The 25,515-nt window shown below is 41.5% G+C and overlaps 2 protein-coding genes across 3 annotated transcripts; both read left to right on the forward strand.

The window, feature by feature from the left end:
* The first annotated feature begins 1,634 nt into the window (after positions 1-1,634).
* Positions 1,635-15,840, forward strand: ercc6 (excision repair cross-complementation group 6). The gene is given in 23 exon segments (XM_040001959.1): positions 1,635-1,734; positions 2,287-2,492; positions 2,582-2,810; positions 2,981-3,101; positions 3,219-3,333; positions 3,948-4,662; positions 5,969-6,100; positions 6,761-6,919; positions 7,809-7,944; positions 8,192-8,362; positions 8,451-8,627; positions 9,869-9,985; positions 10,427-10,522; positions 11,196-11,414; positions 11,851-11,961; positions 12,446-12,565; positions 12,824-12,918; positions 13,403-13,548; positions 13,646-13,672; positions 13,674-14,222; positions 14,363-14,528; positions 14,664-14,742; positions 14,835-15,840. Coding segments are annotated over 22 exon segments (4,323 nt in total). The 5' UTR covers positions 1,635-1,734; positions 2,287-2,296; the 3' UTR covers positions 15,282-15,840.
* Positions 15,841-17,333: 1,493 nt separating this feature from the next.
* drgx (dorsal root ganglia homeobox) lies at positions 17,334-23,476 on the forward strand. 2 transcript variants are annotated; one of them, XM_040001918.1, is made up of 7 exons: positions 17,334-17,455; positions 17,612-17,701; positions 18,507-18,607; positions 19,167-19,268; positions 20,957-21,129; positions 21,445-21,557; positions 21,665-23,476. In XM_040001918.1, exons 2-7 carry the CDS (start codon positions 17,644-17,646, stop codon positions 22,042-22,044), a joined length of 927 nt encoding a protein of 308 aa, XP_039857852.1. In that variant the 5' UTR covers positions 17,334-17,455; positions 17,612-17,643; the 3' UTR covers positions 22,045-23,476. The 2 variants fall into 2 exon arrangements, with proteins under 2 accessions (XP_039857852.1, XP_039857853.1); XM_040001919.1 differs by lacking the exon at positions 17,334-17,455 and having other exon boundaries at positions 17,491-17,701.
* The last annotated feature ends 2,039 nt before the right edge of the window (positions 23,477-25,515 follow it).

The following is a 25,515-nucleotide window of genomic DNA, read 5'->3' on the forward strand; positions in this document are numbered from 1 at the left end:
CTGCCTGTAAATCTTGCCCCCTGTGTTATTCTACTGTCAGGATGCAAAGTAGCTCAGAGCAGCAGTGTTAACAGTACTCCGCGGCACCCTGGGAGATTTGCACCCAACCCTCATACGCCTTATAAATCTACAATCTACTCTGTGCATACAAAGAAGTGGGAGTTATCACAACTACATCCATTTAAGATAAACACTTTTGCTACCTGCGAGCTTGACATGGTCTATCAGTTAAACTTAACCAGTTGAACTTTCCCTACATTATAAAGCACATAAAAGCACAGCTGTGTACTAAATATTATCTCCTCCTTCTCTTGATAAAGGCTGGCAAGTACTGGTGAAATACGTGAGCGATGGAAGGGGAAGATAGAGGTTTGCATTCCTCTCTGCAGCTCATCGTGTGAATGCATCAGTTTATTTGCCACCTATGATGATTTATAAGCAGCTCGATAGTTTATTTAACCCTTCTTGACTCCTGTATGCGGGCCCCTTATATACACTACCCTGAGAGAAAAGAAAAAAACAAGGAAAACACTGTGGCTGTGAGCTACCTGATCACAGCTCTACACTCTGCAGGTCTTCTACTAACTAAACTACAAGGTTTTGCTGCAGCACACTTTTCTTTTAGTTCAAATCTTCATCTCTGGAGAGGTTCCCCTGAAGGTGACCCACATTTACTGGTTAAGCAAATAAAACAGGCAAATGTCTCCATTTTCCTACATTCACAAGCCAAGGGTGACAGCAATATTCATCCTTATATAGATATGTTTGCTTACACAGATAACACTGTTTGGAAAGATTACTGACTGCTGCTCATGCGCTAAAGTGCAAGACGGAGAGGAAATTTGAATTTAGCCCTTCATTTATTTTTGCATGAAAGTGGAAATAAACTTCCTCTCAGAGGTAAATACTTGGAGCTCCTCATCCATGAAGCGTAGGCTTTCCAAGACTCAGAAAAAAATCACAGACACTTGGCAAATTAGAGGAAAAACATAATATATAGTGTCTTAGTAACATGTGGGAGCCCCACGTGCCACCAGAAAAGTTTCTGTGTGACTCTACAAATCCCAAGAAATCTACTCTCCAAAGAAAATGCCCTAATTTGGTGTTTTAATTTTAGTGATAAAGAGTTCTGCCTAACATGTTTATCCAAAATCAACAATCATTGTTCAGTTAAGCCAAGGTCTGATGACTGTCGGGGTCATAGTGTATGATTCATGTTATTTTATGACGTTCTCATCACTCTGTGATCCTTTGTGCTTGTAAATGGGATCATTGTCATCCTCTGCCATTAGTGCAAAAAAGAATTTTATCACAAGATAAAGATCATAACTTCTGTGCTGATCTGCAGTGATCCTTCCCTCTAAGGAGACAAAACAAAAAATGCCTGCAAAGCAGGTAGCAGACCCACCAGATCTTCAATCTTCTCGGCATTTTCCTTTAATTTGTCACATTCTTGCATATTAATAATGACTGAAGTGTCTAAGTAGTTCCCTAAAAACGCAAAGAGTTGTTTTTGAAAATGTGGTTCACAGTTTCTCCAATGTTAAGGCAAAAATAAGTGGTTTTGTGGCGCCATCTAGAGTGCAATGTTCTCTGCTGCTGTCAACCAGCAGAGGGCGCTGTTCAGCAAGTTAATCATTGAACGGATGCCTTCACTAACACCGGAAACCAGGAAGCGGCTGGTGAGCAATATGACATAAAGCGAGCCAGTGATGTTGTATAACTGCACGTTTTGTGAGTATCTCATTGTCACTGTCGCTTTGACGCTGGGCTTAATGGACCAGATTTTACTCAAACAGCGAGAAACAGTGGGTGCTGTAGTAGGAACATATCTGAACATGTTTGGTCCTTTGAACGTCCTCTGTTTGTTGAAGCTGAACAGCTGATGATGTTCGGCTCACTGTTAGCTTAGCAGGTTAGCCTAGCCACGTAAACAATAGGTTGTGAGAGACTTTAACGTTTCTTTCAGTTTTATGCCTATCCTATAACTCAGCGTCTAACCGCTAATGTGGTACCTTCTTTCATTTAAATTGGTATTATTTACATTCATTTCTTCCCATTAGGAGCCTCCACATTCACATAATTAGTTTAATCGTTATTAACCATAGATATAAGCTATGTTTAGATTCCGATCGTTACATAATACCGTTCAGAGTTGGACGCAATAAAAAGACGACAAGTAATAACTGTTTAGTTTTATTTCTCTATTTAAAGCAGTTCTTTAACAGCTTAGACGAGACAATGGCTTAAATGACTTGTTTGACATCTGTTTGACACTTCTGGCAGCTGCTTCACTATGCCTGTAGACGGTACAGAGGACCAGGTGCCCTCCTCTCTTTCTAGCCCGGCTAGTGCTGCCCTCACCCCGGGAGGAACGGAGGAGGATGGAGCTACAGGCGGCTCAGCAGTCTGTACTTTCCCTGAAAACAGTCAGGCCCCGGAGGCTGCTGCAGCCTATCCTGCCAACACTGGACCCGGGGAGGGCAACAGCGGTGAGCTGTGCAGCATGTTGAGAGAGGAGATGGAGAATGTCATTATATCCTTATAAAATCATTTCATGTGTTATCTTTGGTGCATTTAGCTGGGAAAAGGTCTGGAGCCTTGCTGCAGATTGACCGACAGCGCATCCAAGCAGCTTCTGCCAGTTCGGGAGCTGATGAGCTCCAAGGTCTTGGTGTGGCTGTGTATGACCAGCACATACTTGAACAAGGTGTTTTGCAGCAAGTGGACGAGGCGATCCAGGAGGCCAGTCAGGCTGCTGTTAAAGCTGAAGCCGAGAAGGAGTATCAGTCTGTGTTGGATGATGTCAGGTACAGGAATTTAAAAAAACAAAACAAAAACGCAAATGGTTTGTGTGTGTTGTGTCGAAGTAATCATATTACTTTGTTGAGATGCTATAAACTAAAAAAAATATTTATTAACAAGTAGCAAAACGTCAAGGGACTAATAAGTCTTCTGCTTTTAATCATGTGTGTTGCAGGTCTGTTACAGCATCTTTAAAACATATCAACAAGATTATTGAGCAGCTTTCTCCTTACGCAGCCTCCAGTAAAGACATCAGTAGGAAGATTGAGTCTGTCAAAAGACAGAAAGAAAATAAGGTAAAATACTACATGTGTAACGTTTTAAAATAAAGTAATCTGGTTTATATGATGATGGTGTAATAACATAATAATAATAATGGTGTGATTGTGGTGATGAAAAAACTTGTCATACAGGAGAAACAGCTGAAGAAAGTCAGAGCCAAACAGAAGCGACTTCAAGCCATTCTGGGAGGAGAGGACACTCAAAGGGTGGAATTTGAGTTTTTGGCAGAAGATGATGGAGAGGAAGGTAACGTGTTGTTTTTTGTGTACTGACTGGAAACATTAACCACTGATCAGTGGGTGGAAGCAATTTTTGTGGCGACCAAGATGCCTAACTTGTAGCGTTCACTGATTATGGTCCATATTAGGTTGATGAAGGAAATTTACTGTGCATTAATTAGAATAGCAGGGTGTCCATTTGCTTTCTGCCTTCAGCAGATTTCACTTCTGACACAGGCTTAAATAGGTGTGACAACTCTCTTGTATTGTTTGTTGCTACACAAGTCTGTTTTCACACATAATATTGTGCAATACACATAACAATACACATAATATGTATTTCACACCTAAAATTCAAGCTAGCAAGAAATATTTTCATGTACTGTGAAAAAGAACCCATAACTACACTTGTCCTCAGTTGTAATAAAGGTTATGCTCTCAGTATATTCCATGACTGCTCCGTGAGTTATTCGGTGCATATTTAACCTGCAGTCACATACTTCCTGCACACTAGCCGAAGTATTTCCTTCTCTAAAACATAAATAGACCCTTCTGAATCCTTAAGAGTTTTCCTGTAGGCATTCGTGTTGATTCTGGCAGTGAAGAAAATCTTTGAATCTGTATTTGTGTGTGTTGTACCAGAAGCGGGACCATCCACGTTGGGCAGCATGCTTATGCCATCTCAGGAGACCGAATGGGAAGAGCTTATCCGGAAAGGTCACATGACTCCTTTTGGAACCCGAATCCAACAGAAGGAGGTAAAGAAGGAGCCTCGAAAACTGATGCTTGCGGAGAACTCTGCTTTTGACCAGTACCTGGCAGACCAGGCCAAGTTGGCTACTGAGAGGAAGAGAGTCCCTCTCCTTAAGAAGAAGAAAAGCTCTGGGGTTGGAACCGGTGGAGATTCAAGAGAGAAAACCAAAAGAACGGTTTCATCTTCCAAGGATAAAAAACTGCGTAAGCGCATGCGAAAGCTCCAAGTAACTGCTTTAAAGGCCCATCCTAAGGCCCGGCCCAAGGCTGAGCCACAGCTCCAAAAGCAACGGAGAAAACGTCACACTGAAGGAGAGGAGACAGACAGCGAGGGGTCAGAGTACCTCCCCAGTGATGAAGGAATAGATCCTGACCAAGAGGAGAGAGAAGCCATGGAGGAGGGCTTTGGAGATGATGATGATGAAGGGTATGAGTTGAAACCATACAAGAGAAAAACCGAAGGGAAAGGGAGGAAAAAAGTAAAGAAAAGTGACAGTGAGGAAGAATACCACCCTGAAAGTACAGATGAAGAGGATGATGACAAGGGAAAACCGAAAAAATACAAAGATGATGGAGATGTGGAGTATTATAGGCAGCGAATAAGGTACGATCATGCACTACTAACATTGCTCTAAACTCATGTTTAGATCTGTGGTTGGGTGCAAAGGTGTGCAGAGTTTTTACAAAACGAAAGCAGCAACTTATGCCTGCATATGCTTTGCTCAAAAACCCACCAGATTGTTCCTTTTACTTTGCATCACATTTGTAATGGCAGTGCTGTGTGCTATTGTTATTCCTTTTACTTAAGGAGGAAGCAGTTGTCTCTTTTTCTGCTGGCTCCATAGTGCAGAAAGAGAGTTAATCCCAGATGAGATTGGCAGCTGTTTCTTGACTAAGCAAATTCACTCCCTGCTCTTCTTCTCTCTCTGCTCTCACACTGGCCTAATTATCCTCCTGCACATGGTTTTATACACTCACTCACTCTAATGCTCAAATTAATGGAAGAGCAGCCCTAATGAGATTTCATATTTATAGCTGCCAAATAAATTGTGTTGGCATGTGTCCTTTTTCTACACTATAGTGACTGAATGTCAATTCCACAGCATAGACACGGCATGGACGGTGAGACTAGCTTATACGTGGAATGATATTATTAGAGCGGGCGGTATTTGTAGTTGGGTGGGAGGTGGAGTGGGGGCAGAAAAGTGTAATTAACTGAACCAATGCTTAGTCTTGACTTAATTAGAGAGTGTGGTCTCCCAGGCCTAGCTTAAGGACCAGTTTCGTGGCAGGGTGACAGGACCAGGCCCAAATGAAGATGGATTCTTATCCTCTGTACCTCACACCTTTCTGGGGAACTCGCACTACTAATTGTCTGTATCAATCTTCATTTGCTGTGCGACGACTGTGCCTCTAACTGCCCTCTCTCCTGCACTATTAAAACTGTTTTCCTTTAACATTTCCCTTTTTGCTGTAGATGTTCCACCGCTCAAGGGAAATACCTTCAACTCAAAACATTCGCTATCCTTACACCTGTGTAGACAAATGCTCAAATAACGCATGGAGTGCGAGAGGTGCAAATAGAACACCTTTCTATCCAGTCTCCACTTATCCTGTTTAGGTTTGCACTATATTCACTTGAAATGTCTGATTTAGTTTGGATCTCTTAGTTGTTTTCATTTTGCATCTGTAACAATATACATCACTGAAAGTTTAAACAGGTTGAATTCTTCACTGTTGTTCAGGTAGTGTATTCGTCTTTTTAAAAGAGGAAGCAGGTGTTTGTTCTCAGCACCCAGGCTCACTGAGCTTACCCCTTGCGGTTGTGAGCTTCTAACTAAAATAAAGAAATTCATTTTATCACATCGGTGTGCAAACACTTCATCAGTGTATATTAATTTTCTCAACAGGAGATGGAAGCGTCAGCGTCTTCGAGAAAGGGAGGAGAAGAGAGAAAGGGGTGAGGAGCTAACCGATGACAGCGATGCAGAATTTGACGAAGGCTTCAAAGTTCCTGGTTTCCTCTGGAAAAAGCTTTACAAGTAAGTTCAGTCCGAAACATTGATTATGGGAATGAGTTATGTTAAATATCCATGCATGTAGATAGAGCCACTTTTATCAAGTGAGAAAGTGATAACAAGGACTAATAAAACATTTTTCGCATAAAGATTATATGTGTACTTTGTTCTGCATCACAGTCACTGCTCTGAAAAAATAATGATTATTTCATCAGCAAGCCTTGCAAATTTATTTGTTCACTGCTTCTGAGGTTCACTGGTAGTTACTGTTAAAAACAATCTGTGGGCTACTATGAAATGGTTATGAGAAAAACATCCGTTTGAGTTTTATGTGATTGATAAGATTGCCAGCCCAACTCTCATTGTGATTTTTACTCCATATTGCCTTTGCAATGTTTGTCACACCTACTATGCATGGTTTTAATAATAGTGTAATACTCACCGTGATAAAATTGACTTTGAGATTGCAAGTGCAGTCATTACTCTTCACATCATTCATTGCCCCTTCAGCTCCTAGGATTATGTAGTTTAATGACACTTGAGCAACGTGGACTGGTCACTGACGAGCATAGCTGATCTATGAGATTACTGGCAACCCTTTATGTGTGTTTATGTGGATTGTCCATGGTTGCTGTTACAACCATGTGTTTCAAGTGTTTGCATTCATGTCAATGACCTTTTCAGGTACCAGCAGACGGGTGTGCGGTGGATGTGGGAACTCCACTGTCAGCAGGCAGGGGGCATCTTGGGGGATGAGATGGGATTGGGTAAAACCATCCAGGTCATCAGCTTTCTGGCTGGACTGAGCTACAGCAAACTGAGAACCAGAGGGTCCAACTACAGGTGTGCGCACACACACACATGCATACACACAAACTGTGTTCAGAGACTGTGTGTCTGTATGGTATGAATATTTGATTAGGGGGATTTCTACTTGAGAGTGTTCATCTGAATTATTAAACATGTTTCAATTATCAGACTCTTCACTTTTTTTTTTTCTTTTTTTTTACTGCGGACATCAGAGAAAACACTGACACTCTGTGTGTGGGTGGGGGGGGGGTTTGAAAGTGAGAATGTGTTAGAGTGAGTGTCTGCGTGAACCCTTAAAATGAATTTCAGGCTCATGAGGTGGGGGTAGAGCAGGTGGGTGACAACAAATCAACCGCCAAAAACATGACGGAGCGCTGCTGATAATCTGGTTTTACTTCCTCGAACAACACTCGTACATTTATTGGGTGGAGCTTCCCTGATGGTCAATACTCTGTCTACTATAGACGCCCACAAATTGATTGCTTGCAAACTCAATTATGGTCCAATATCAATAGCTTCCACTAGGCAGAGGTTCATACCAGCCCATTAGTGTATCTTTTGTGCGTGCCTGTGTGTGTGTTTGGCAAAGTTCTTGTAGATTTTCACAGTGGAGCTGAGGATATCTCCACACACTTTCTTTGATTTATTGTAAGTACAAGGCTTTGTAGTTGCGTCATTCCGCTGTGCGCTGTTCCTCATCCTTGAATGCATCATATATTGTCATTGCAATCTAAGCATATATACATTATTTTACTTAATAGGGAAAAGACCTTTTATTTTACACTGTAAAGATGATGGCTGTGATTTGCTACTGAAGCCTGCTCAGGTTATCCAAAGTTTAATGAACACAGTTCCATTGTTTACCCATCTTAATCTCTGGTTTTCGATTAAACACGTGTCTGTGGTGTTTGTTTCGCTGTAGGTATGCTGGTCTGGGTCCAACAGTCATTGTGTGCCCAGCTACAGTCATGCACCAGTGGGTGAAGGAGTTTCATACCTGGTGGCCTCTTTTCCGAGTGGCAGTCCTACATGAAACTGGGTCCTTCACTAGCAACAAGGTAGCTGTTCATGAGTTTTATACAATCTTTTTTTCCCTCTGGGGGGCACTAGAGGTCTGTTTACAGTATTAGCTCCTGACCTTACCTCCCACTCTTTCCCTCTTTTTAAAGCCACATTGATAATGATGCCCTACTTGGTACATTCTTTGAAGTATATGATACTAGACATGGTTAATAACTGCACTGGTTTATATTAAGGTTTAAATATTAAGGTTTGTGTCTTTGCTTTTTCCCCCCCATGTTGCAGGAAAAGCTCATTCCAGAAATAGCAGCATGTCATGGTATCCTTATCACTTCATATTCAGCTGTGAGGAATATGCAGGAAACCCTACAGCTCTACGACTGGCACTACATTATATTGGACGAGGGTCATAAGATCAGGAATCCAAATGCTGGAGTTACTGTTGCTTGCAAACAGGTATTATATACGCATGGACACATGCATGAACATAAGCAAAGTTCATGCGGTTGTAATTAATAATTTTTTAAAATTTTCTCTTCTCTAGTTTCGCACTCCTCACAGATTCATCCTGTCAGGCTCACCAATGCAGAACAATTTGAAGGAGCTGTGGTCTCTGTTTGATTTTGTGTTCCCCGGCAAACTGGGGACATTGCCTGTTTTTATGGAGCAGTTCTCTGTGCCAATTACTATGGGTGGATATAGTAATGCATCTCCTGTACAGGTACACACACAAAATTGTGAAATAATAATTTATTTCAGTTCTGGTTGCGTGTCCTTTTCCTCTTTTGAAGTGGAGTAATGTTATTGTAATGGTAATATCATTCCAGACAGGAGCCAGTTAATCCAACAACTCTACTATTTCTGTAACTGTATCATAAGGGTGGAGCATAAATGGGCTATGCTAATTTGAAAATACCTTCTCTTCATGTATGCACAGTTTTGGAAAGCTTGATGGAAGCCATTAGGTGCAGTGCAGGATAATGTAGGCCCATGCAAGAAAACTTCTGTGCATCCCCAGTGTGTGAGAGAGGGAGAGGCTAAAGTAGAAAGGCGGGGAGCTAAATTGTAGCCCTTTGTCATTAGTGTCCAATCGTTAATAACTCACTGACTGAATAGATTTAATTATTTAAGATGGCTATTGATGCTTCTTCCGCTGTCGATAATAAAAACCTTTACTAATTATTAATGTTATTAAATGGTCAGAGAGGGCAAAGCTCTGCTGCCTTATCTTCTTCTCGATATTCTCAGAGCAGCAAAACAGGCCCTGAGATGATACATAAAGTTCATGTATGTTCAACTAGATGTATGTTTTAAAAAAAACACATGTGTTTGAGGTGGGGCTTTATGAGCATGTGCATATAGGCTCTATTACTGAGGCATGCATTTGCAGCCCCATGTGAATCCACTCAACAGCTTGCGCCGAGATCACTGGATCATCTGCTGCCTTCCTCGTTTTTGTTTTTTCTTTCCTCTCCACTTTACCCCATTGAGCTCAAGATACCACCATGTTATTGTCCCCTCCAGCTTTGCCAAGGGTGTCTTTGATCCCCCCCGTGGATCCCCAGTGAGTTAATGTTTAAAAGACTAACTGGCTTTTAGCACTGACCCTACATACAGTTTAGCAGGCCATTTGCAGTGGGGCTTCTAGTGTGGACCAAGTGTGTCTCAATCTCCCCCTCTGTTTCCACTGGAACTGGCCAGCAGCACTGATGAAAGAAGGCTGTGTCCCTCGAGACCAGCAGCACTCAGATCAATGTTGAATGGCTTGTACCGCTTAGAGGGACAGCAACATGAGGTGATGAGAGATAGCAGATGAGTGGCCAAACAACAGCCATGCCTTAGGAAACATGAGCGCTGACAGGAGTGTGTATGTGTTTGCTTTGCATGCTGACCTGAAGGTTCCTTTTGTTTTAAAGCAGTTTGTTTATCCTTAAAGGTGTGATTTTTATTTATTTTTTTAAGGTCCAGACAGCATTTAAATGCGCATGTGTGCTGAGGGACACCATAAATCCTTACCTGCTCAGAAGAATGAAGGCAGACGTCAAGGCTAACCTCTCCTTACCTGACAAAAATGAACAGGTATTCATCATACTCTAAGACACTTGACCCTGCTCTAAGTATTGAACAGCGTCTAATGCCTGCATCTCTTAACAGGGGAGATGTTTATCTGATTGGATGTGACTATTATGTGCCACATCTAAGGAGTATTTGATGAATGTGCATGGCCCCTGTCAGGTGAAACCAGCTAATAAAGTCCCAGTAAAGTAAAAGAAGCAGGTATTCATTAAGGCGGCTGGTCTCTGGTCTGTCCTTGCGGCTGACGCTGGTGGACTTCTCAGTCCACTTCTGCTCATTAAGTCAGTCCCTCAGGACACCGGTGGCTTCAAAAAAAGCCGTTGCTTCCTTCTAATTTCTCTTCTCAAACACTTCACTTCATCAAGGGGCTTTAAAGTGGATGTTCACTGCTCATTATAAACTCTTACACTGCCCTCTATTGTGTGTGTTTGTGTCTGTGTGTAGGTTCTGTTTTGCAGATTGACAGCAGAGCAGCGTCAAGTGTATCAGAGCTTCTTAGATTCCAAAGAGGTCTACCAAATACTAAATGGGGACATGCAGGTGAGCCTTCATAGTTTGTGTTCTGCTTTTGTGTTTGGTTGACACACACTTTACGAGGATAAGAAAAGCCAAAGTAGAAGACTTCCTGGAACAAGACATTCATTATTTAACCACCTAACAGAGGCATTTCCGTTTACCTCCCTCTCACAGAGACATTGTGTGGATTTTTATCAACTCTCGTACAATTAAAGATCCCCACCTTTAAGTGGAATCTGTGGAATTGAAATTATTTTTGCCATGTAAATTATGTTAAACCCCTAATAGCTTGACTTTGGTATTGTTTAACAGGTTCAATTCGAGAAGGTTGTACAGTTGTGTTTCTCACATTAGTGAGACCCTTGAGAGAGAAACTACCATTTATCACCACTGACCAAATGGACGTGGTTGGAGAGCTAGAGGTGACCACAGATTATGCATATACGCACACGTGCGTGCTCTTACAGACGTATTCAGTGGTCACTCTCAGTCCATTAACCACCATTACTAATGCAGTGACCACTGGGCCTTCATCAGGAAAACTGGCTAAATTGTCTTTAAATAAATTATGTAACTCATTCCTGTAGATTTTTTTTAAGGTGCAACACAGTAAAAATCTGTAAATTTATCAAAGTTGACATCAGTTCTGCTGACAGCGTTCATGAAGGAATCTCCTTTTTCTTTTTGTCTCATGTAGGTGTTCTCAGGTTTGATAGCTCTGCGTAAGATCTGTAACCACCCGGACCTTTTCTCAGGCGGACCCCGGATACTGAGAGGAATCCCTGAGGACCAGCTAACTGAAGAGGAACACTTTGGCTTTTGGAAGCGCTCGGGCAAGCTGATTGTTGTGGAGTCGCTGCTACGTCTCTGGTTCAGACAGGGCCACAGAGTCCTGCTCTTCACTCAGTCCAGACAGGTGAGGAACACTTTCCTGAAATAAGCACCAGTATTAAAGACGCATTAACAGTGGTTTGTATAAATACAAAAGATTTTTGTAAAGCCAAGATAATTCTTTCCTCCTTTACATCTTAAATTGTGGTGTCATGTATATATATTTGTACGTGTTGCCAGCTACCTATAAGCCTGTTAAATTTAGTGTGTCTGTGAACGTGCGAGACAGAAGGAAAAAGTGAGGAAGTGAGAGAGTGTGTATGTGTGATGGAGGCCCCAGCTGTTGCAGTCAATACCAATGAGATTATACCTCAGAGGGAACCTGAGACCCTCCCTGTCGGTATCTCTGTCCATGTAATATTAATCTGCTCTAATCCTTTTAGAGATAATCCAAACCTCAGCCCTTCTTTCCCCGTCTTTATCTCCTCTTTCTGCTGTCTTTATCCTCCCACTCCTTCCAGATGCTGGACATCTTGGAGGTGTTTGTAAGGGAGAATAACTACTCGTACCTGAAAATGGACGGCACGACTACAATATCTTCCCGACAGCCTCTCATCGCTCGCTACAATGAGGTAAGGATTAGTCATCTCTAATGGCTGTATGTGTTTCCAATGAAAATCCTGCCCTGAGGGACCAAATGCTTCAGTGGAATCCTTCTCACCCCGAGGTGGGGACGCTAATTGATGAAAATCTGTTGTTCAAAGTGGATGTGCTCAATTTTCTGTGTGTGGAAGATGTTGAGATATCACTTAGCATTAAAGCACTCTTTAAAACTAAAACTTTTTAAAAATGTGTTGTATCTAATACTAAATCTGATCAACATACACTGCATTTAGATAAAGCTGTTTTATCGTCTTTAAATAGGGTTTAATTTGAGAATAATTTGAGCAGGAGATTGTTATCTTACTTGCATTAAATTTTAACAATTTACTAATGAAATTTTTTTTTTTTTACAGGATTATAGCCGAAAGTGATTATCAAAGAGTATGAAATTGCAGATTGGGTTCATTAATCACCAGTATTTTCTCTGCTTCTCTCTTTTCTTTTCTTTTTCAGGACAAATCCATTTTTATCTTCTTGTTGACCACTAAAGTCGGAGGTCTGGGAGTCAATCTGACTGGAGCCAATAGAGTCATCATTTATGACCCAGACTGGAACCCAAGTACTGACACACAGGTTAGACAGCCACACGTAAAATAATTAAAAACATTGACTCAGTGAATTATTTCTCATGTGAGTCTTAATGTTCCTTAGAGTTGTGATTTGTCACATTAAATTGCCTACTTTTTTTTTTTCTTCTTGGATGCCAGCTTTTCATGCGTTTCCAATTTCTTGTTGCCTGGTTCACCTGCTGCTCTGTAACATCGCTTTTCCTCCTTTCTCACTGAATGCTCGGTTTAATCATTTGCTCTGAATGTGTTACGCTGCTCGCAGGCTCGCGAACGGGCTTGGAGAATCGGTCAAAAGCAGCAAGTAACAATCTATAGACTGCTGACTGCTGGGACCATTGAAGAGAAAATCTACCACAGGTCAGACAGCAGTTTACTTTTCTAAGCACTTTATAAGGATAATATTCAATTGCAAAAACAAAATCCTCTGTTGGCCATTGTGTTTTCTCTCACCGAGCCTTTTTGTTTTAGTTTTCTTTCTGTTGATTTCACACATTCATGAGTATTGGCAATGACGTGACTAATTGCTTACATCACTGCTATATTAGTACTTGCACTGTCCCGGTTCTAGGTAATTGAAAAGCATTCCTGCATTATTAAATGGCCAATTGAGGACTTCTAAACTGTTGCTCTGTTTGTTTTTTTGTCTGTAAAGTGCTTTCAGAAAGCAAGTTGGAAAAACTGCAGGCATTGTGTTTTGATACCTACAGTGGTGAGGTTAACTAATGTGCTCATCCATCAGCCAAACTACTCTGTGGTGACAGGGGATCAGGACTGCATGCTGAGCTGAAATGGCAGCTTGCATTCAAGTATGTAATTCTGTATTTTATCTGCTGTAATTCAGGCAAATCTTCAAACAGTTCCTAACCAATCGAGTACTGAAGGATCCCAAACAGCGACGGTTCTTCAAGTCAAATGACATCTATGAGCTGTTTACTCTAGCTGATCCAGATGGAGGTCAGGGAACAGAGACAAGTGCTATTTTTGCAGGTCTGTTGAAACATTTCATTGTCCAGTTATTGGGTTGTTAAAATAAGCTTGAGGTATTTAATTTTATTTAATTTGGTTTATTTCTCCCTAAAAACAGGCACAGGTTCTGACATCAAAGCGCCCAAAAAACCCTGAAAAGCCAAAGCCATCACACAAAGTAAATCATAGCAGCCATGCACATAAACACTCCTCAGCAACCTGCATTAATACAGGTACAGACAGCACGCACACTCCTGCATTAAGGGCCGGAAGTACCTCTCCATGCAGTAAAAACTCTCAGGGTAAACAAAATGTCCCGATAGACAGTCCAAGCACCAACCAGGATGCTGTAGCTATAGCGCCTGCGGGACAAAATAAAAACAGCGACTGTGATGCAGCCAAACCAGACACAAATACCTCAAACTCAGCCAGTTTTCACCAGCACAGAGACAAAAACTCTGCCCGGACCAGCCCACAGAAACACAGGGAGAAGAGGAAACACTGTGACTCGGACGACTTGAACAAACGCAAACATAAGAAACACAAGCGCTCCCGGGATGCTCGATTCGAAGGCCACCGCATCTCTCATTTGGTAAAGAAAAGAACATTTAAGAAATCCGAGAGCGAAGACAATGCAGCAGAGGACCAGAAGAAATCAGACGATTATGTCTTGGCAAAGCTGTTCAAGAAATCTGGTAGAAGTTTTTTTTGGTTGGTTTGTTTGTTTTGTACCGTCTGCAGTATCAGAAATTTTTATATACAAGATTTGCGAAACAGCAAGCTTCTTTTTCTTATTCTTAAATGTGCTGTTCTTTTCTTCCATGGTGTTTCTCAGGTATTCACAGTGTGATGCAGCATGACACCATCATAGAGTCTTCCAATCCTGACTATGTTCTTGTGGAAGCAGAAGCCAATAAGGTGGCTCAAGATGCCCTTAAAGCTCTTAAAATTTCCCGGCAGCAGTGCAGACTGCGCTTCAAAACTCCTCCTGCCCCTGCAAAGTATGTAGTCTCACACTGACACGGTGGGGTTTTTTCTTTTTCTGTTTTTTTTTTTAGAGCTTCACTAATTTAATTTAAAACAAACTTATAATTTTCTCAAATGTATTTAAGTCATTCTCTTGTTTGCCTTCTCAGGAAACGCTTTGGACAAAAGAAGAATTCTCTCTTAGCTACACCTTCTGTTCAGTCTGTTCCCACTTCAACCAAATGCAAGGTAATGGCCAGGTTCTCATTAAAAGATGTTACTCTGTGTTTTTTCATTTCTGATGCCATTTTTGGGTGTATTCATTGATTTCTTTTGTTTAGGATGCTGCTATTATAAAGAAGTCTGTGTCAAAGAAACCAGGTTCGGGAGCTCATTTCAGCGGGGAGGGTGCAGAAAGTGACTTGAATTCCACCCCGCTGTCATCCTCCTCTCTGCTGGCCCGGATGAAGGCCCGTAATCACCTCAGCATGCCCTCCAGGGGAGAAGAACCAGAAGAGGAGGAGGAGGATGCCTCGGGAGCTGCAGGGAGTCTTCCTGCTGCTCCGCCCACTGAGCACGATGAGCTGTTGGTGGATCTGCGCAACTTTGTAGCCTTCCAGGCGAGTGTGGACGGACAGGCCACCACCCAGGAAGTGCTCGAGTATTTCAAACCGAGACTGACCCAGGAACAGGCTCCTGTCTTCAGAGAGCTACTCAGGAGTATCTGTGACTTTCATAGGACCTCTGGTCAGGAGGGCATCTGGAGACTCAAAGAGAGCTTTCGCTGAGGGAAGAACATTTAAACACCCCTTCAAACTCAAGCTTACAGTTGTTGTCTTGCAACCTTCTTGTTGCTTGCGTTCAGGAAAGACATTTTGCCGTACAGTCTTGGGTTACCTAATGAAGTCATAATTAGTTAAGCAATTCTTGAAGGTAGTTTCTGTGATTGAGTTTGGCAGTTGTTCTGTTCTTTTTTTCATTGTTGCTTGTACCTGGTGATACTTGAATTCATTTATTTTGATTTGACTAAAACGGTGTAATATCATATTCAGATATGTGTTTACTCTCAAACTTTGTTCTTCAAAAACCTCAGCGATGTCAGATTATACCAACTTTCTATTAAGTTTAAGAATAGGGTGCCATTTTATACCTCACTAAAGGTTTTTGTAGATTTTATAATAAACTTTCTTGTACACTGTAGAGGTAGAGGTTTTTGGTCACTTCAAAACAAATTAATATTGCCTCTCTGTTATTTGCAGGCATTTTAAAAACTGTGTTTTATATTAAAAAAATAAATGCAATTCCATATCTTGCATGTACTGTATGCAATAAATCTGATGGCTGCTTTTCTGGCTTTGTTATTTCAAAAATACACAGATGTAAAGGAAGATTTATGATTATGAATATATGCCAAACTATTTGCAGGTTACAAAAGACATGTGGGACAGTTTTGAATCAAGAACACAGGTAAATGTGAGGACATTAAAATAACACGATAACTCAAAATTGGACGGAAAAGCTGACATACCTTTTATTTAACTGTGGTGCTGACCAGGGTTCTGAAATAGTCGACGGCTTATGCAAAATCTGCAAAACCTGAACTAGTTAAAGTTTATTTGTAAATGTGTCTCGACCTACGGAGATGAGTAATTGCATTTAGTCTTTTAAGCAATCATCAGAGGATGGAGAGGAAAGGCGCTGACAGGAAGCACACACACACACTTAAGGCCTGCACTCTTGTCAAGAGTTGTCTAGACCAAATATTGGGATAAAGTTATCAACCGTTATTTGATTTCAATTTTCTCCACGCACCTCACCGAGGTCATAATAACAACTTTATTTTCAGTGGTGCATAAATTAATTACGCGCATTTAATAACTAAAATATCATTATATTCCCCCTTTAATAACATAAACGCTGCACGCCAGGGAAACCCTTAATAGCGCGGGGCCCTGTAACTGGCCATTATCCGCCTGTAATGATATTACAGAACCAATTACGCGCCATTAGAAGGGATTTTCTGCACTTTATGTGGTTTAGTCCAATCCCGCACTCCTCTTCTAAATTTCAGCTGCTTCTCGAAGCCTCATTTTGCCTCCACCTCAGAGACGCATGGCGTCTGCGCTCTGCCGTCCCAGATGCGCTTTAAAACTAATTGAAAGGGTCCCGCAGCAGATCATTTATCTGAGGAAGCGAAATAAATCGCTGGACCCCTTGCTGTGAACAAAATCAAAAATTTGGCCTTGTGAGTGTTCTACATGCGCAAACCCTTGTAAAGTGGACCCCCTAACACACCCTGACGAGCAATTAAACCACCCGACAGTCAATCTAAAACCCAAAAGCAGTCATCCTGCTTTTTTTAATATATGAAAGAACCAAATAAAAAGTGCAGTGGGTATGTGTGCATGTTTATGGTTAGGGAATATGCTTGACTCTGGAATAACAATCACTTGTGATGAATTTTTTTGGCACCAGAGCAGAGCTGCCGTTTGCCACCCCGGGTATGTCTTTCCTCTCCTTCTTTCTGTCTTTCTCTGACACACACACACACACACACACACACACACACACACACACACACACACACACACACACACACACACACACACCAGGGGTTGGGGGTGAGAAAGACAAAGCCGTGATAATCCGATTAGGACCAATTAGGCGTGAGATTCTGCGACACTAGCTGAAAGCCTTAACACTCTGTAGACAGTTATACAGTTATAGAGACATCTGGACACTCCCAGAGAGAAATAGAGAGACAGACAGAGAGAGAGAAGTGAGTAGTGTGTGGGGGTGCGTGTGAGTGTGTGTGTTTGCAGGAGCGAGAGAAAGAGTGTGGGGGGAGCGAGAGACAGAGAGATCTGGACACTCCCAGGCAGAGAGTCAGAGAGTCGGTGGAAGTGCAGCAGCCACTTCTCTCCGAAGCGCTAACTCACTCACATCAGCATCCTCACCGCAGGTAGGATGCTCTCACACATTAACTTTGAATCTCGCCAAATCCCGCGCGGTTCCGCATCTTCTGCTGACGGTTTAAGAGTGTTTTTGTTGCTCCCGTCACAAATCTGCATTACTCTAGGTCTGTGGGTTTAAGCTGAAACTTTTGTCTTTGTTCCAGGTTCCGTTTCGGAGTCTCTTAAGCGCGCAAAGATGTTCTACTTCCACTGTCCACCTCAGCTGGACGGAGAGTGCTGTCGCTCCAACACGCGTAAGTTCGCTGTCTCGCTGTTTTTTCCAGCTACGGATTATTTCTAACGTTACTCTTAAAGTTGTTCTCTGTAAACTTTTGTGATGTTTAGACAGCGCGCGGTGATTCTGCGCGTAAAGTGTGTGTGTGCTGTCGGAGACTTGAGAATGGGCCCGAATTTATCATTACTTTCTCTAAATCATTATAATATAATCATTTAACACAATGTGTTGTTATTAATTGTTAATTAAAACAACACCGACTTACAAAATGTATCTTTTATGTCGGGGTAATATGTAACTAAAAACTAGGTAAGTCAAACTGTTTCGGTTGTGAATCTGAATATCGCATGTAAAACACTCTTTTCAAATTTTAACTTGAAAGTGTTGGTTGCTTATTGCATCTCTGGTAATATTTATACAAGTCCAAAACAGCAGCCGGTATATTTCCCCCCACAAATTCAGCGATGGATGTAAAGGGTTAAGTCTGATTTTCTCTCTGCTCTCTTTTGGTGAGAAGAGCTGGTGGTTTGGCCCCGGGGCAGAAGGGGCGTTTTGTCCCGGGCACAGATGTTGGGTGTCATGGCTTTTAGTCCGTCATGGTTCCCCTTAGACACCTAACGTCAATGTTTCATGCAACTAATGGAAACACAAAATGTGCCTGCTTTGGCTAAAATTTGTATTTTTATAGCCTTTCTTTTATCACTTTTATCACTGAACTTACCTAAATACATCATGAAGTTATTAACTCCTTATTAAAGCAGTATTATTATTTTTTTCTAAGTGATTGAATTGTTTCCAATTTCCCTCTCTCTCTTTTTTTTCAGTGAATTCAGGCGGATTTGGCAACCACGCCCCAACTGATTTTGACGATGGATTTCTACGTAGGAAACAGCGCAGAAACAGAACAACATTTACTTTGCAACAGGTAATTATTTACCAGAACAAATAAAATAAAATAAAATAAATTATATATATATATATATGTGTGTGTGTGTGTAGGCTATATGCAAATCAGAGAAAAAGAAATGGGCCTAGCTGAAACTTCTCTTAAAGCAAAGCAGGTGTAGGGCGCTCTAGCTTTCAACAGGAGGAGGAAATAAATACAAAGTTGGGCAAGTTTTCTATTTTAAGGCAGGGGGATTTCCCTGATATTCACCACAGACATAAAAAAATAAAATAAAAATAAAACCTTTATCGCAAATTTATTTCCAAAAGCCCAGAGGCAATGATGCCATAAAATCATATGAAAATAGAAGACGACGAAAGATCTGTTGATTATTTTTATTATAATTGTGGATTGTCACGCGTGTATTTAACTGTAAGTACTTACAATTACAGGCTAATCTTTAACATCTTTATGTAGCGTTATTCACGTCTCTTTACAAAAAGAAAGAAAGAAAGAGAATAGTCTGCTTATATTCAAATCAACTGGCAAATCATTTTAATAATTAAAAGTCTGCCCTCTGTTTTTTGCCAATGTGCAGTTGGAGGCTTTGGAGGCTGTTTTCGCCCAGACCCACTACCCAGACGTGTTCACGCGGGAGGAGCTGGCGATGAAGATCAACCTGACCGAGGCCAGGGTGCAGGTATGGCTGCAGCAGTGGTGTGTCCTGGGCACGTTTGACCATGCAAGAGAGGGTAAATTAAGGCACTCTGTCATTCCGGCTATGCACTTTAATAACATCAACATAATGGTGAATATTAGATTAGCTTGATTAATCGGTCATTCATAATTAACCAGCGATAATGTTCTTCACTAATTTGTCCGCGTCTCTGAGGTAGGAATACATCATCCGCGCAGATCTCGTTCTCGTGACACAGCCAGAAAAGAGAGAGAAAAAAAAAACGTGTTTTAAAAGAGGGCAAAGTCCGTAGCCTCCACAACTCCCCTTTCCTATCTCCCTGATCCTATCACACACGCGCGCGTACATAAAAGAAAAAATGGGCAAGCATGCACCTTAAATGTGCCAATTTATATTCCGCTCCTGCCCTGCACATATGCGCGGTTATAAACTTGGCCAGATGTAATTAAGTTATGTGTCCTGTATGTAATTTCCTGCATTCCAGATTTGCTTTTGGGTTTTGTTGTGCGCGCAGATCTAATTGTGGGAAATATAATAGTTTGCCTTTTGTTCCCCAGGGTCATCTTACTATCGCTTAAACCCAATGGCTGGGTTGATAATGGAATCCAGCGCTGTAAATTAGGGATTGTAAACAAATTATTCCCCTCCTAATCCGATTACCACATTCCTATTATTAAATCTGAACATGAATCCACCGCAGTATGCAGGGATATTAAACTTACATTATTATTAGAAAATAAATTTCCTTTCTGTTGTAGTGTTGTTGCCCCCCCCCCCCCCCCTCTTTTTTTGTGTGCGTGTGTGTAAAGTGTCAATGGGCCTCCCCCGCATTAAGAGCACGCCGCAAATTGAGATTAATGGAGCAATTATAGCCCATTCAGAGATGGGTGTGTGTGGGGGGGCGCGACTTCTAGCTGGAAGGTGCAGGGGTGAGATAAGTCCATCGGCTGTATTGTTGTCCTGCCACCAAAATGTTGTCCTTTCTTTATGCCGAATGAATGCATGTGTTTTGTTTGGCTGTTGACATCATTTATACCCCGGTACAATAGCAGGGATGCAGAGCACATGCACACCGACTCTAACCTCCATTCACACATCATGATTAATGCCTGCTAGAACCAAGTCCTAATCGAATCTGATGTTGTCAAACAATCACTAAATAGGGAAATAAACGACTTCATCATTGCCGCCTCTCTCTTGGGCAGCACAACTGTCAGTGGGAAGTCATTAAAATATGATAATGAAAAATTGCTCAATTAAATGTTGTTATAGGCACTGACCTTCATTCGATTAAGATACCAGAACTTGGCTATATGTGCTCTCAGCTCTGTGGATGCTGAAGGTTTTGGGGCTAAGTCAGGGACTGTGGGAAATCAGAGCATTGCTTTGACAGGTTCAAATGCCACTTGATAAGAGAGGTCACAGAACAAAGGAAGTAGGGAATATTTCTTTTAACTTTACTGTTAACAAGATTTCAAAAATTGGGAATATATATTTAATGTAGTTTCAATTTCTCTCAATATTACGCAAGTTAGATTACAAGCCTAAATCCAAGGAATTAAACTGAAATTATTGATGTGTCATTAGGCCCATTTTAGAATTCCAGTTTTAATTTATGGTTTAATTAATTTGTTGTACTTTTTTTATTTTTTCACATTTTTAATTAATATTATTTTTTTTGTCAAATGCAGGTTTGGTTTCAGAACCGCAGAGCAAAGTGGAGGAAGACAGAGCGAGGGAGCTCGGACCCTGAAGGAGGGAAAGAGCAGATGAGTGAGGGAACTCCTCCATCTCGCAGCATCAACTCTCAGTCCCCAGTGGACCAGGGCAGAAAACAGAAAGAACCACTGGAGATGCAGCCAAGGTGAGAAGAGACAGACAGACGACCGTCGTCACAGTTATCTTAGTGAAACAGCGTCCTGTTAAAGGGGAAATTTGTGAAGCACTGTCAGCCAGACTAGAATTTTTTTTTTTTCAAAACTCTGATAGCCAACATTAACTTCTGGAGAAAGCTCCATATCATTAGTCAATAATTCTAATTCATTAGTGTATTTTGGAAATAGCTGTAGATATTTCTAGATATATATTACTAGAATAAATTGTCTGTTTAAAGTTATACCTGGATATTTAAGTACTAAGTAATTCCTAATACTTAATTAAGTATTTGTTCTCTCTCCAGTATCAACAGGACAGTGGGTCCTGGTGGTCCCTTCTTTCCATCCTGCTTACCAGGCACCCTCCTTAACTCTGCCACCTATGCCCAGGCTCTCTCGCAGGTCGCCACTCTGAAAGGTAAATGTGATTTTTGTTAACTGATGAATAAAGATGGTAATAAAGATGATGAAGATCTATTTTTTAAAGTTGTCTTATCACAAATTCCACTGATTCTCATTTTTCAGGTAATGGTTTGTGCTCGTGCTGCGTTTCGGACCCCATGGGCTTGTCCTTCCTGCCACCCTATGGTTGTCAGGGTAACCGCACAGCCAGTGTGGCCGCCCTGCGCATGAAGGCCCGTGAGCACTCTGAGGCTGTGCTGCAGTCTGCTAACCTGCTTGGTGCAGCAACCGGACCAGGTGCCAGCGTGGGAGTCCTGTCAGGAGTCGGCGTGAGCGCAGCTGGGGTGGTAAGACCCTCGGTGGGTCCTCCCATTGAGGTGTCAGGCGCTGTCGGAAGAGGGGGAGATAGCTCCAGTCCCACCTTGGCCTCCAAGGTCCCAGTCCTGGGCAGCAGTCCTGACAAGCACCCTCACTGCCCTAAGGAACCACTGGAGAAAAAGTGAAGGCGCTGGACACAAACGTGGATGTACCGATACTCTAAATCTGTGTGACTGTGCCTGCTGTAACTACTCAACCCTGGCTGTATGAGAAACTAAGCACAAATGACTGACTCCAGAAACAGCCTGGGACGGACTTTTCTCATATCACACTGTATGGATGCAAACATTTAACTATTTATTTGACAGTAAGTTATGATTGTGAGAAATGCTCAGTAACTGGGGCCTCGTTCCCTCATAAAAGCACAACTGTGGTTTTTGGATCTATTATCTGTCTTCATGCGCTCTTGGACTCTTTCGATGGACTTGCATAGATACAATATGTGTGCGACAAAGACATATTTGATAATGTGAATTTAAATAATCCTGATGTTGTTCCTCTCATTTTCATTAGGAGGACTGGTGGTTATGTTGTAAACATTAATGCATGTAAACTGTAAGTGTGCAAATGGCTGGCAGGACAGTGAGGAGTTTTGCAGGATTTTGGGCAATATATTGTTTATGGCATCAGGTCAAGCAATCGCCTCTCATTCTTTTGAGTTTAAAAGTGAAAGTGCACTTTAATATTAATCAGGCATTTTAAGTGTAAATGTGTACATGTGCCAGACTACCGTATGTTCATGTGTGAACCCCAGGTAGGCTAAAGCAGACTCAGCGAGAGAGCGGCAGTTGTCCCTTCCACTCTGTTAGCACATCTGTAGTGCCAGCAGACAGGGAACACACCAGTCCTGTTGTGACATGTTCTTTAAAACAATTAAAGATGTACTCGCTCATGTTCCTCTCCTGTTGCCTCTCGCTCCAGCCATCTGTTCTAATACATTATTTATCAGCTTCCTTTAAAGCTGGGAGAGGAGAGCATTCATGACTCTTATTATTTATTTACTTTTAGGAACGCTTGCGCTCACCCCTCCTCTCTGCGAGCCTTTTTTTTATTTTTATTTTTAATAAACCCCATTAAAGATGATATATGCTATTTGTTAATGTTGGATTTACATTTGAAAAAATATCATCTGTCATCACCTCAGGGCTCTTCGCAACGTAGTTTATCACGCGCAATGTATTTGTTGATTCATTATTCTTAAATATCTCCCCTCACTAGAATGACTCTTGACTATAAGATCGACTGATCAGACTGAGAATACTTAACCGCAGTGCACACAACCAGTAGTTGCTGATTCAATTTGCGTCCTTGAGGATTTTCAGGAAATTACTTTTGATAGTCAATAACACAATTAAGTAAACTACACACACATTATCATGAATAATTGATAAGAAATTATGTATTACCATGAAGTAGTGGTTCAATAATTGATGAGGCGACACCCTGGTGACACAGGAGAGGGAGATAATGTCAGAAGTCGTGCCAGGTTGTACACAGATCATCTTTTTCTTCTTTTTTTTCACACCATTATGTGTGCATGTTGTAAATATCTGAAAACTATACCAATAAAGTGAATCTTTTACTGATTGTGACTTTAAGACTTTTTGGTAGGATTTTTAATTTCTATGAACCCACGCAACATTCGTGTTACATTTTCAGAGAAAATCCCCAAATTTAGACAAAAGTTTCAACTGGAGGCCATTTTTTTAATTTTACATATTTGATATCATAAAACACTGCAGGTATAGAAATATTGCATTATGTAGCGACTGCTCTCCTGGATCTAAAAATGGCCCAAATATTATTACCAAAAACATTGCGCCTTCATATAATGCTTTATCTTTAAGTGCATGAGAGAGCTCCAGAGCAAAGATGTTGAGCCCAGTGACATGGCAGCTAATGATAACACAATATCCTTATACAAACCAGCTTCTTCTCCAAAATGTACCAGTATGGACGACGTAATCCGGCCAACTCATACAAAAGACACAGAAAAACACATTCAGTCTCTCCAAAATTGAATACAGCAGTTGTGGAATTTAATCATTAGCCAAAACAAAGGATGCTGAAGTTATAATGACTCCGATCATCATTAAGTTTTGCATGGTGCCCATAATTCACTGCTTTAATATTTCATAAACAAGTCAAGTTGGTGTTGACATTCAGCTGTGCATGTGGCATCATTGATAATTTTCTGTCACCTAAAAAAAGTCCTGAGGCGGTTTTGTGGAGCATTGTTATATCAAATTAGCTGGAGAGTGGCCAGAAAAGCAGACAAACATGGTGAATACGGGGGACAGCAGTTGAACTCTGTTCTTACAGTGCAGTTAATGGGCTTCTTTTGTTGCAGTAATGAAATATTTTTGCAGGGATGTGGGGAAAAAATGTCCTGAAACAGGGAGACGCTGCGCACATGCACCCATCCACAGACGCACGCAGACAATGTAAGACAGAAAGAGGCCGTACACTCAAGAAAGAGTCATCCATACATGCAGCTCCTTTTGCTTGACATTAGGTGCAACACTAAATTTTTACTATTTACATACCTAGCTCCCAAAGTCAGACATAAAGTGAATTCAGGCCTATGTCCAGTGAAGGGCCAAAACAACCTGCTAAAGTATCGTCTCTGCTTTTAATTCCTGCAGCGGAGCTGACCAATAACCCAATCAATTAGAATCAATTAGGCTCATTTCTGGATGGAGATTATACAAACAAAGCATATCTTAATGCAGCGAGTAATGTGCCTGTCTGCTGTTTGCCACATAACCACAGCTCTGCTCCCCCTTACTCAGCAGAAGGAAAAGCATCCTCAGCGTTTGTGATCAATGCTCACAGTCCCCGGCAGCTTCTCAATAAAGCTATTCTGAAGCAAAGCTGGAGAGCTGCATTGTACAAAAACTTGAGAGGTTTGTATCAAAAGTCCACATTTCTGCACAGAACTGTAAAAACTGGGTGTTTTGTAATCTAAATTTGCCCACTAGAGGGACTTAGTGAGCAGGAAACTGATGTGAGTGGCATCATGTCTAACCTAAGTGGGGAAATTGAGCCTTTTGGTTTATGACATACAGATTATTTTTACTGAGGCATGTTACAAATGACAGTTTATCAATCAAAACAATTTTTTAAAAGACCGTACTCGTAGATTAAAGGCCCAAAAGTAAATAGCAAAACAAGATTTTATGACAGCAACTTGCATCTGTTATTGATATGAGTGGAACATACAGCTGATTGTCAGCGACTGACTTGGTTTCAGGGTGGAGAGGAAAATAGAGCATGAGAAGGGCGTGTGGGTGGAGTCTGTTTAGAAGGGCGGAAAGAGATTAGTTAAAAAGGGATTACATCAGCCTTTCCTAAAGTTTAGTGAGCTCTACGTAAAACCATCTGTGTATGTGTGTGTGTGTGTGTGTGGGCATGTGCAGAGGAGTGCGTCTCCATTAAGGCCCATGTGTGTGTGTCCATCATCCTGTCAGGCCAGCCCTGCACCCGCCAAGAATCCCAGGAAACTATCTGCTGCAGCAATCTCCTATTATAGCAGCATGCTGTAGGAGGGGAAGGAGCTATGGGGGTGAAAGGGGGAGGTACAGTTCCTCCCCTTC

This window comes from Simochromis diagramma, unplaced genomic scaffold (genome assembly GCF_900408965.1).
Source record: "Simochromis diagramma unplaced genomic scaffold, fSimDia1.1 OVJJ01000421.1, whole genome shotgun sequence".
NCBI classification, from domain to species: Eukaryota; Metazoa; Chordata; class Actinopteri; order Cichliformes; family Cichlidae; genus Simochromis; species Simochromis diagramma.

Excerpts from the sequence above, each read along its gene's own strand:
- drgx (XM_040001918.1), top strand. The coding sequence starts at position 17,644 with ATGTTCTACTTCCACTGTCCACCTCAGCTGGACGGAGAGTGCTGTCGC. Across the intron at positions 19,269-20,956 it reads TGACCGAGGCCAGGGTGCAG|GTTTGGTTTCAGAACCGCAG; the intron begins GTATGGCTGCAG and ends TGTCAAATGCAG. Across the intron at positions 21,130-21,444 it reads CCACTGGAGATGCAGCCAAG|TATCAACAGGACAGTGGGTC; the intron begins GTGAGAAGAGAC and ends TTCTCTCTCCAG.